The sequence below is a fragment of the Electrona antarctica genome (assembly GCF_951216825.1).
Source record: "Electrona antarctica genome assembly, chromosome: 9".
NCBI classification, from domain to species: Eukaryota; Metazoa; Chordata; class Actinopteri; order Myctophiformes; family Myctophidae; genus Electrona; species Electrona antarctica.
Genome location: NC_136790.1, coordinates 15,994,698 through 16,006,853, shown reverse-complemented (window position 1 = coordinate 16,006,853; position 12,156 = coordinate 15,994,698). Strand labels below are relative to the sequence as shown.

Sequence of the window (12,156 nt, the reverse complement as noted above, 5' to 3'; positions counted from 1 at the left end):
GCAGCCTCGAGTGCTCCTTTATACACATGCTGCAGATTACGTCATGGCAGATGATGCGATGGCACGTAATTATCATGGCAATCTCGGAACCCTTTCAGTCAACCCCTTTCCCCCCTCACTGTATATGTTTCTTTTCACTTTTTTACCTCCTTTATGGTGAATTCCTGTTCTGTTCTTTGACTATATAGAAGTGTCTATTTGTACATCTCTAAATGTTTTGATGAATTGAACAAGGTGGACCCTCTTGTAAACAAGTGTAATGCTTAATTGGGTCATCCCTATATACTCTAAGGGTCGTCCACTCACAGTTAACAGTCTTTGTATTGAGTTTGTGCTTGAAATGTACTGTAATTCTGCTAATACATATTTCAATCAATCAATCAATCAATCAATCAATCAAAATAAATAAATGTGAGCTCTCTCTCTCACTGGCTATATAGAATTTAATATAAAAGTCACTTCTGCAAAAATAACATGCATTTCCTTAATACTTGCATATATGCTAGGTTTTTTTTAATATAGGGCCTACATGATTAAATTCATTTCAAATTCGCAAAATCAAGGTGAGTTTGATTGAATGATTGAAATATTTATTAACAGTTTGCAGAATTACAGTACATTTCAAGCACAAACTCAATACAAAGACTGTTAACTGTGAGTGGACGACCCAATTAAACATTACACTTGTTTACAAGAGGGTCCACCTTAATTGTTCAATTAATCAAATTCATATCAAGTTATATAGCTCTGGTCCAGCTCTAATTATTAGAGCTATATAGTTATGCTGAAGGACAATTTGTGGTGGAAATTACTTTTAATGTGTGTGTGTGTGTGTGTGTGTGTGTGTGTGTGTGTGTGTGTGTGTGTGTGTGTGTGTGTGTGTGTGTGTGTGTGTGTCAAAATGTGCAGGTTGTTCAAGCATGCTAGATTGATAATTATAACAGGTTTGTTAATTACATTGCATTTGTTTGAAGAGGCTTGAAATTAGGACCACTTATGGAAGGTGTGATAATTACAGTGTATTTGTGTCAGGACTCTCATGGATACACAATAGGCTATTCAACCTCAACTGACCATGGGTCACTAGTAATAATAATAATAATAATAATAATAAAACTTTATTTGTATAGCACCTTTCATGACATGAAATGCAGCTCAAAGTGCTTTACACAAAAAAGAAAAGAAAGGCAGGGCATAAACAATACAGTGAGGACATGAATAACATTTTTTTTAAAAGACAGATAAATCAATTAAAAGCAAGGGTGTAAAAGTGGGTCTTGAGCTGAGCTTTAAAAATGTCTACAGAGGCTGCCTGTCGAAGGTACAGTGGGAGTTTGTTCCACGCCGTCGGCCCGTAGAAGCAAAAAGCTGCTTCCCCGTATTTTTTAGTTGCCATTTTTTTAGGCAAAGCGAGCAGGCCAGCAGTGGAAGACCTTAGGGGGCGGTTTGGGACATATTTCGGCAGGCAGTCATGTAGGTAGGAAGGTGCGAGACCATTGAGAGCTTTATAAACAAGTAAAAGAATTTTAAAATCAATCCTAAAAACAACCGGAAGCCAGTGCAATGGGGCCAAGACTGGAGTAATAATTATGTTCTCTCATCTTAGTTCTAGTTAAGACTCTGGCTGCTGCATTTTGGACAAGTTGTAATCTGTCAGTTGATTTCTTAGGCAATCCAGAAAAAAGTGCATTGCAGTAATCAAGCCGAGAAAAAACAAAGGCGTGGATTAGCGTTTTTGCATCGTCCAGTGACAAATAGGCTCTGATTCGTGCAATATTGACCTACTATATTGACCTATAGTAGGTCAACGGAAATATATTAGGCCATTTATAAAATGTCTTCTAAATCCATGATTTTCACCACATTTTCATGATTTTTCAAAAATAGCAGACCTACAAGCTCGTAGCGCGCCACATCTGCTATTTTTAAATAGCTAAAGTATAACATATAATGCTTAAAACACCAAAAAGGGTTCCCGCCCAAAATGGGTTAATTTCGAACAAAAACTAAATTATAACCCTGAAACCATGTCTGTGCAGCATTATGTAGTAGGTTATGCGCTTTGGAAACATTTTGCCAAATATATTATATTCGTACCCGTGTATGTATTTCATCAGTTGTCATAGGGGTGTCAAACTCGTTTCATGTTTACGGCCCAATTCCGCGAAAGGTCACTTTCTCGTAGTCTAATCTAAATCGATTTTCCTGTTCTGCCGGGGTAAATGGTGCAGGCGCTTTACATAGATTTACATCCACCCATTCACACACACATTCATGCACCGATGGCGGCGGAAACCATGCAAGGCACCGACCAGCACATCAGGAGTAATTTGGGGTTCAGTTTCTTGCTCAAGGACACTAACTCTGGGGGAGCCCGGGTTTCGAACTGGGAACCTTGCGGTTACCATCCAGCCACTCTACCCCTGAGCCACCACCGCCCTTGGGGTGTACACATGGTGTCATCAGTCACAACATGTTTCGGCGTGCGTCACACTCACTGAATGATGCACTGAAAGTTCATCATTTTGGAAACAACATTTATTAAATCAGAACAAAGAACAGTTACTCATTGGTTGTGCTCAAACAGCAACAAGCAGATTCCCCAATATGAACAGAAGTAGGTCGGGAGTGGCTTAATGTCGGCATCTGCAATTTAACACCGTTACCGTTTCACTCAAAACAGTCGTAATTATGACACTGCTGAAAATAATACGCTTAACATAATAAACCCTTCTTTTTCCAGTGGCCAAACATTACAAAAAACAACATCCTATCTCCTAAGTTGGGAAGCAAAACGTGCTTGGCACACTTCACCAAATAACTTAAATGAGGCCTGAGCTTAGAAAGCAGTCTGTAAAACTGTGGCAGGCAAACTTGGCAAAAGAAATAAAATACAAATACAATAAAAAATAAAACCGTGTTTTGTTAAAGCTTCAAAACATTGAACCATTTATTGTGCTACTTTGTCCTTCTCCTCTCCAACCGTGTTGGCATTTCCGGGCGATTCGTAGACATCTTCGGGAGTCTGGCCAAACGTCGCCGCAGTCCGTTTGAGGAGGAACACCCCTGCATGTAAACCTCCTACGTTGACCCACACGGTGTGGGACCTCTTCCACAGTCCTCCCATCCTCGATATGGCCTGGAAACCAACACAAGTGACCTTATCAGAACATAAACAGGATGGTGAAACATTTGTTTTGAGTAAAATAAGTAGTCTAGTCAGAGAATGTTCTAAGTGGGGTTCTGAGAAGGGGACACGGGACCGACTGTGAATGATCTCTGTGGGGCAATGAGCAACAGAGATCAGTGGAAGCAGCTTGTGTCTCAGATCTCGAGGGCTCTCGAATGACGATGACTCAGGGAACTTAAGAAGAAAACTGATTCAATACGACATTGTTCAAATGGTAGTTTATTTCCGAGGAAACAGACTCCACAATGGGGTGTGAATGCTTCTGACCACAAAGACAACATCAGGGCTTTGTGTAGTGATCAGGCTTTGTGAAAAAAAATCTTGCCTTGCCTTTATTCCAAAGAATTATCTTGGTTACATCATGCCCTGTACCAGTGGCATTTCCAGGAATTAACAAGATGTGTTAATTGTCGTCGTCGTCCCCCCCCCCCCCCCCCCCCGCACACAATCAGTTAGTAGCACTAAAGGTTTTCAAAGAGATATACCTGCCAGATAGTAGGATACAAAGGCTGAAAGGCATGCATTTGCATTCGAATGGGTGATTGAGGGTCACGCTCTATATGTAGCTTTTAGCGTAGGTTCAATAAGGAAGATCCTAACCATTCTATTCGGCCTTCATAATAATAATCATCTACGTCATTTCCGTTCCCACGCTGTCAAAGCTTGTTCATTCACAAAACCAAGCACGAGCACTTTCGCAGCAGCCAACCAGTGATTAGGCTCGTTCTTTAAAATGCCTTGCCTCTAACCTGTCATTCTCCTTGCAGCCAGCGACCAACCCACCTCCAACCCCAGCTCCACCTTGCTAAAATCCTTGAGCCAAATGGGAAACTCTACCACCATCAGCGTCTAGACTCCATGGGGGGTTCTCTCCCTATCAATTTTATGCCTGCTAAAATGCTCATGGAGTCTAATCGCCAAACAATCTCTTGCAATAAACAAATTGTCATTTTGCCCGCTCCAATGCTGCCAATTTTTCTAAATAAAAAATATGATATCATATTGGTGTGATCTCTCCTTTTATTGAAACGCGCAAAGGCCAATCCGCTGTCCACAATAGTTCTCAGGTCTCAGGTCTGGATCTTGGCCAGGCAGAAAATTGATTTGGACAGGCGGACGCCTGTCCTCGCCTTATTGTAGATATGCCACTGCCCTGTACACTTTACCTCCTTACTAAAAGCCAGGCATACAGGTCGGAGTCGGAACCTTAACATTATCGGCCGTTCGGCACCTTGCAAATCTGCCGAGCTCAAGAAGAGTAGGCACTAAAACAGATGGTCACCGGGAATAGAGGGTATGCGCATGACATCATCATAGTGACCTGCGGATGGCGGATTTAGCCGCGGATAACCACAGTTTAGGGTGGATTTGGTTTATTAAAATATATTATAAATGAATATTGAATAAACCGCAGGTGACATACTGCGGGAGTTTGTGTATGCTCCAAGCAGCAAAGATGCCACGTTTGTCCCTTCAGAATAAGGTCTTGGGCCAAGTTCTGTGAGACTGGTTAAGGCAAAGACAGACCGCGAAGTGGCAGTCCCAGGGAGACAACACTGAGGCTTAACTGAGGAACCATAGAGAGAATTACAGGCAAGATACAGGCGCTACCCACGCGTTTAGCTGTGTTGGTCATTCCACTATTGCACAAACCTTACAAGTTATACCTTGTTGTAAAGGTGACTATTCAATGATAGAAATGATGTAAAATACAATATAATCGACCGAAGTTAAGTTCCCAACAGACTTCATATACAGATAACTGGCATCCTAGTACTTTGTGTCGATTTTACCCATGCAATAACCTGGGCATCATTTAGCATAGCACTGCACAGGGTTGGTTTATTCTTTCAACGTTACAAGCCTTACACACAGCCACACAGGTCATGTAGTCCAGGGGTTCTCAACGTTTTTGGCCGGGGACCCCCGGAAATGCTTTGGCAATGTCTCGGGACCCCCGCCCCGCCCCCTCCCGACCCCCAATATAAATTGACTGCTACAATAACCTTAAACCATTTTGGGCGGGAACCCCTTTTGGTGTTTTAAGCATTGTTATAATTTAGCTATTGAAAAATAGCAGATCTACAAGCTCATAGCGCGCCACCGAGTGGCGCGCTACGAGCTTGTAGGTCTGCTATTTTTGAAAAATCGTGAAAATAAAATTTTTAAAAAAATCTTTTTTTTTTTTTAATAATTTGGGGACCCCCTAAAATAATTTGGCGACCCCCCGAGGGGTCGCGACCCACGGGTTGAGAACCCCTGATGTAGTCATTTCCTTCCCTCTTTACCTTTCAACGTTACAAGTCTTACACACAGGTCAGAGGTCATGTAGTCATTCCCTTCCCTCTGTACCTTTCCAAAGCATTTTTTGTCCTGGGTCAACAGCGCAGCCGTCCCTGAGCCTGGTTTGCACACACGGGCCATCTCTCTCAGACAAGAGGGGTAAAGGTCCCAGTTCTTCTTCCTTGAGCCCATTCTTCAAGAAAGCATGTGACATTTTCATTTTTTAAGGTACGCTATACTGTCACTATTTATATTGAATTTGTCACGGCAACATTTATAAATAAATACTAGATTCTAAGAAATAAACCTCAGAGCAATAAATAAACCTCGGAGCTACAGGTGTAACTAATCACTCAGTGTTCCGCATACAGTAGGTGTTACCTCTTGCCGAAGGGCATGTCAGTGATGATGATGTCAACAGAGCTGGTTCTGAGTGGTAGATGGCACAGATCCCACTGCAGCGTGTCAATGGGCAGTCCGGGTGCACTGTTTCAATGGAACGGTTTCTCAGTCGGTCATAATGGCATAACATTTGGCATATCCAAGCAAACTCCATAATATAATGTTTTGTTGATGTTTTTCTAGAGAACTTCTCACCTGCCCTTGTCACGCCTTTTCTTCTGGACATGGCCTATATTATGGACTGTGCGGTTAATTGCCATGTCGTTGTTGTCACCGGCCATGTAGAATGCATTTTGAAATTCTATGGCTCCCTAATAAAAAGGAAAATCATAGTTAACATACCATTACTACTTATTACACGTTGAACCTGTTAGCTTTAGTTTAGTTCAAATGTTGACGGCTGTTCCCTTACCTCCAGTGGTATAGCACCAGTTCCACACATGGGATCAAGGATTATATCAGATGGCTGAGGTTTACACAACCTATGAATTATAATCACATCCAAAACGTTTCATTTAACATGCCTTGTCCCTCTTGCTATCAGTGCCTCACTGCCCCCTGTAGCCCACATGTTGAACTGGATTGTCAAATCAAATAATATTAAATTACTACTTTCAACAGCTGCATTGGTCGAGCAATATTCAAGAGCTACTGAAATTAAATGCTTCCTTGCTAAACTAAACCTACACACAAGGACGTCATTTTAAAAGCTTGACTCAGTCTTAAGACTTAAGTCTTAGACTGGTTAGAATGGTTTAACCGTTACACAAATAAATCTGAAGATTAAACAAATCATAGTGTTTAACTGGCAGCAATAACAGTAATGTTGGTGTTGCAGTGTGTTGTGACCTGAGCATGCCATAGCACAGGGTGGAGCGCAGGGTGGTGGGCCCAAAGTGAGTGATATTTCTTCGGTGAAGACTCTCTTCGGTCAGTGCAATGCCTATCACCACCTCTGGACCACTAATGTTCAGAAGGACCTGCAGCAGAAAAAAAAAAAACAGCATAAATCAGTGCTTTTTGGGTAGAGCACAGTAGTAACACTTCCGAGAAAGGAACTTCTAACCTAATGCATACTCTATTGCATATTCTCGTAAAAAATCTGTTCTTTTTGACAAGCATACGACAAAGGATAAATTAGGCATGACTATGGCAATGCCAGTGTAGCTCAAAGAATAAATCCACCTTCAGCAAATTAGACCTGGGGACAGTGTTCATTTTGTCCTGCACTATCTGCATCGAGTGACATAGAAATTGATTTATTGGAGATTCTGACTCAATTGTACATACATTTTGTTTTGAATGCATTGTTCCACTTTTTGCTTTGGCAATGTAAACGTATGTTTTCTCATGCCAATAATGCCCTTTGAATTGAATTGTTAATAGTCAGAAAATTCTGATTTTATCTTAGTCTTTTGAACACACCATTTAGTTTTAGTCCCATTTTAGTCTAGTCTTAGTCGACTAAATATCAAAAACCATAGTCTTTTAGTCAACAAAATTAACACTGCCTGGGGGAAGAGTGTTTCTGTTATCGTATGTGAGTCCACGACAATGGCAAGACCACAGATCACATGCCTCTGTAAACAAGGAGGGGTCTAATACAGCATGGCTTCCATGATGTGGAATGTGGTATCAGACTTCATATGGCCAGTCTGTGACTTCAATCATCTGTGATGTATATGACGTATACGTCAATGTTTCCTATGATCTGACCCCCACTGACACTCTTTGTTAAGTTATGAGTTATGATTGAAATAACACAGCTCCACCTAATTCACTGTAATCAGACATTACCTCACTTTATTTTAACTGGCATTACCGACACCCAGAACTGTTATTCCTTCTCGTCTTTCTCCTCAAATTAATCAGTAAGGAATTCAAACTCAACACAGCCATTTGTTTTGGCTGGCAACGCAAAACACGTTGTCAAGTTGTGACAAGCACGCCCACCTCGATATCAAACTTCGTCATGTCTGCTTTCCACTGGAAGAATTCTTGCACAGCACCACCAAAGTCCCTGGCAGCTTCGTTGGAGGAAAAGCTGTGCTTATCCCCGGCCCTGTTGCACGTCACGCGGAACTTGATCAGCTTGGTCTCCGTCGTTGGCGTGTCCTCGGAGTCCTGGCTGTTGTTGCTGTCTATTAAGGAATGGGACGATAATTGTTATCGATTATCGTGATAAAAAAAACACCCACAATAAAACGTATCATGGAGATTTAAATTTATCTTGAAATTGTCACGCGCTAGGAATTAGCTTTTGTTGATCTGCAAATTCAGTGACACTTAAACCCTTCTATGCTTGATTAAACGGACCTGTAAAGAGCACATTGGGTAGGGTCTTATTTCACTCTTTATTTCTTACTTGCCAAAAATAGCTGATCTACAAGCTTACAGCGCTCACTGCACTCACAACGCGATCTTGTAGTTTGGCTATTTTTGCCAAACATTCCCCCCCAAGAATAGGGATGCTGGGTTAACAAAAGTGTAATTTTAAGTTAAGAATAGGGATGCTGGGTTAACAAAAGTGCCATTTTAAGTTTTAAGTATATTTTGATTACCGCGATAACATCATTAGCAAATTATATTTGTCACAATAATCGTGACACGTCATTTTCATATCGTCCCATCTAGGGCTGTCCCGATCCGACCAGCGACCACGTGATTGGAAATCGAGGCCATTTTCAAATGATCGGAATCGGACCGGGAGCCAAAAAAAACGTGATCGGGACATACTGGATATCGTTTGATTTTGGATATTGTACTATTGTGATATGGCATAAGTGTTCTAAAAATACATATAAATATCGGATCGGGGAAAAAAAATCGGTATCGGCAGATACTCAAAATCAAATGATCGGAATCGGATGGGGAGCAAAATGAAGTGATGGGGACATCCTGGTCCCATGATCCCTACTGTCTATGTCAAGAGTGTCTTCTTCGCCCCCAGCCTGGCCTTCAGCTGTCGTCTCCAGGACCAGCTGCTGCTCCAGCGTCTCACTCAGGTCTGTGGCTGTGGTGGCCTCGCTGTTCGCTTTGACCTTCTTGCCCTTTCTTCGTTGACCCTTTTTCTTTTTCAGAGCGTTGTTCAACTTCCACACGTCCAAGGCGTCGGTCCACGGGAGGTCGGAGGCGAGCTGCATCAAATCCTTCAGCGTCTCCTCCTAAGAACAGGACAGAGAAGTCGCATTTATGTGGTCAGTAAGAGAATTATTGTACAGTTGTGGGGAAATGTACTTGCATGTTTTACTTAGGTAAAATTATCAATACTGCAATGTAGAAATACCAATAAAAGTCCTAAATTCAAAATAGAATTGAGTAAAAGTACAAAAGTATTGGTATCAAAGGTAGAAAGTACTTATTATGGAGAATGTCCCATTTCACAAGTTTTCAAATGTATGTGTAAATCTTTTGAAAATAGCAGATCTACAATAACAATGCATCGCCGCATTGTGAGCTTGTAGATCGGCTATTTTCAAAGGGCCAAAATGTACCGTCTGTATCTGCTGAAGTGGTTAATGTATGTTTTGTAATAATAATCAAAATCTACAAAGTAACTAAAGTTGTCAAATAATAATTGTAGTGCCGTAAAAGTACAATATTTGCCTCTGAGATGTAGTGGAGTAGAAGTAAAAGTACTGAAAATTGTATACCTCAAAATTGTACTCAAGTACAGTACTTGAGTAAATGTACATGGACCGTCTTCAGTCATTGAAATCATATTAGATTCTGTTTTTTGATATTGGCACAATGGATGGGTTGACCTGTGTGTGAATATACTGTAATCTCGCCTACCTTGGAGTCTTTGAACTGGTAATTGTCATACTCTTCAACCACAACAAATAGGTTGTCGACAGATTTCAGAAGATGGACCTGTGTTGATATATAAATGAGAAACAAAGAGAGAGAAAGACACAAATTATTAGTACCAATATATAACCAATTTGTATTGGCTACATAAAAACACGTCAATTTATATCGGTTACCTAAATAATTAACATTGCATATTAACACATTTAACAGTTTTCAACGATACAATGTACAGCGGTACAGATACATAAGGAAGGATGCTAAAAGGATAATAACCCAAAAAAGCCTGAAAGCGCCCCAAAGAGCACGGGCCGCTGCAATTTGAAAAATAGCATTACATTCACCCACACATTCATACACCGATGGCGGCAGAAACCATACAAGGCACCAACCAGCACATCGGGAGCAATTAGGGGTTCATTAGGGACTTTAAGCAACGACTGTTTCAGGACGGCGACGCTATGCGGAAGTACGGCGGCTATGACGCCGTCTCCGTAGCTGTCAAAATCGTTAAGCAAACAGCCGACGGCGACATTGGTTCCCATGGTGACGCGTCTATGCAGCATGTGTCAAACATAAACACTTTTTTTTAAACACCCCGTCGCGCGTCAGCCAACTTGCCGATATTGCTTAATTCTTACATGCGCTGGACATGATCAGCAGTGGAAAGAGGAAGGTGGAGCAATCTGTGTTTACCGTTTTAATAAACATGGTTAATATGACATATGGTATTAGTGTTATTTCTTCATTCAGAGCATGCCAACACATTACACAGCATAAGAGAGGTGATGGAGCAATCGGTGTAAATGTATGACAGCTATAATTTCAATAAACATGGTTATGACATGGCGTTGTAGACACTACGTGTAAGTGTAGGTTCTCCCGTAGTAGAAAGGGCTGCGACGGAGAGCAGGTTTATGTATCGAGCACTGATCCATTTCCGGTCGCCGTAGCCGACTGCCGTATCCGTCGTTGCTTAAAGTCGCTAGTGTCTTGCTCAAGGACACTTCGACACTAACTCTTGGGGAGCCCGGGTTCGAACTGGCAACCTTGCGGTTACCATCCGGCCACTCTAACCCTGAGCCCACCGCCGCCCACAACTGGGCCCTGTAAAAAAGTAAACTTACTCCCACCCCCTTTTTTCTGTACTGTACACGTTTTGCGTGTATATGTCTTTAAATGTTTTGATGAATTGAAAATGTAGGACCCTTATGTAAACAAGTCTTAGTGCTTTTTTCTGGTTCTATCCTCTTAGCAGATTTTGTATTGACCTGTACCGTCCTTGAACTGTACCCATTCTGCAAACAATTTTCAATCAAATCATTCAATCAATCAATCAGTGTATTAAATTAATTTCAGACAAACTTGCTTAACCTGGAAAAGCTTGTCAGTAGTTATTTGAAAGTAGATGCGACCCCGATCCTTGCTGATGCGCGCCTCGACGCCGATCTTCTCCTGAACCTCCTCTGCTGCAGTGTGTTCGAAGCCAGTTGGAACTGTTGCACCAATCATTACTGTGATGAAGGTCTGATCAGTACTGGTGGTGGTGGAGGTCTCTTTGTTATCATCAGTGGAGGAGGTGGGTTCCAGTTCCACTGCCATCGGGCTCTGGGGAGGAGCAGCATCCTCCTCCAGGCCCTGGCATGATGATGACATGGCTGCCTTTACTGCACACTGCCCAAACACCTGCAGATGATGTTACCTGACTGGGGAGAGAGAGAGAGCAGAGGACATTCAACTTGTCAATTATAGCTTTTGCCTTGCCAGCAAAGATGAATGACAAAGACAGGCATTTATGTTTTTCAAAGAACAAATCTGTGCACTTTTAATTAAATATAATCATGGGATATCGTGAAATATTACTAAAAAGAGGAACATCCTGACGTGACGCTCGCATTGATTGTACCAGCTGCTGCTAACGTTATTAGCTGTGTGGAGCTGTGAGAAGTTAGTATTGAGTTAAAAGGTAAGCTATATGTCCATACATGGTCATCCAGAACCCACCGGTTGAATTGAAGAAGATGCAGCTGGTGTTGTTATGGGTACCAGTTCCTTGCAGGTTGATAATAGTTGCACCACAGACACACCACACACTGTCAAACACTACACGAGGCAACGTTTACTTGACAAGCTGCTGCATACTGCTTCCGGGGTACATGTTTACAGTTACAACAAGCGACCGACAGAGGGCGGCAAGATACAACTTTTTGCAGCTGAGAGGTACCAAAACCAAAAAAATAGCCTTGACTACCAACTGTGCTTAACCGAAAATGCAAAGAAAATCAAAAGAAATGGAAAGGAGAGAAAGTGGACAATAATCACCAATATCGCAAAAGATAATTGTGGATATAATAATCTGTTTTCTTTGTCACACATAAACCATTAACCCTAGCCTGCCTAGATCAATTCTTTAAATGATTCTCCATGTGTGTCACAAAAAAAAGTTTCTTTGACTTATATTTGATAGGCTA

General features: G+C 41.6%; 1 protein-coding gene across 2 annotated transcripts; it reads right to left on the bottom strand.

The window, feature by feature from the left end:
• Window positions 1-2,520: 2,520 nt before the first annotated feature.
• thumpd3 (THUMP domain containing 3) lies at window positions 2,521-11,877 on the bottom strand. Of its 2 annotated transcripts, none has more exons than XM_079510555.1 (11): window positions 11,671-11,877; window positions 11,060-11,391; window positions 9,671-9,748; window positions 8,793-9,039; window positions 7,829-8,016; window positions 6,725-6,855; window positions 6,288-6,357; window positions 6,071-6,186; window positions 5,855-5,959; window positions 5,543-5,666; window positions 2,521-3,139 (listed from the first exon to the last, which is right to left on the bottom strand). In XM_079510555.1, the coding sequence occupies exons 2-11, from the start codon at window positions 11,339-11,341 to the stop codon at window positions 2,951-2,953; spliced, it is 1,530 nt and encodes a 509-aa protein (XP_079366681.1). In that variant the 5' UTR covers window positions 11,342-11,391; window positions 11,671-11,877; the 3' UTR covers window positions 2,521-2,950. The 2 variants fall into 2 exon arrangements, with proteins under 2 accessions (XP_079366681.1, XP_079366680.1); XM_079510554.1 differs by having other exon boundaries at window positions 11,690-11,877.
• Between the last annotated feature and the right edge of the window lie 279 nt (window positions 11,878-12,156).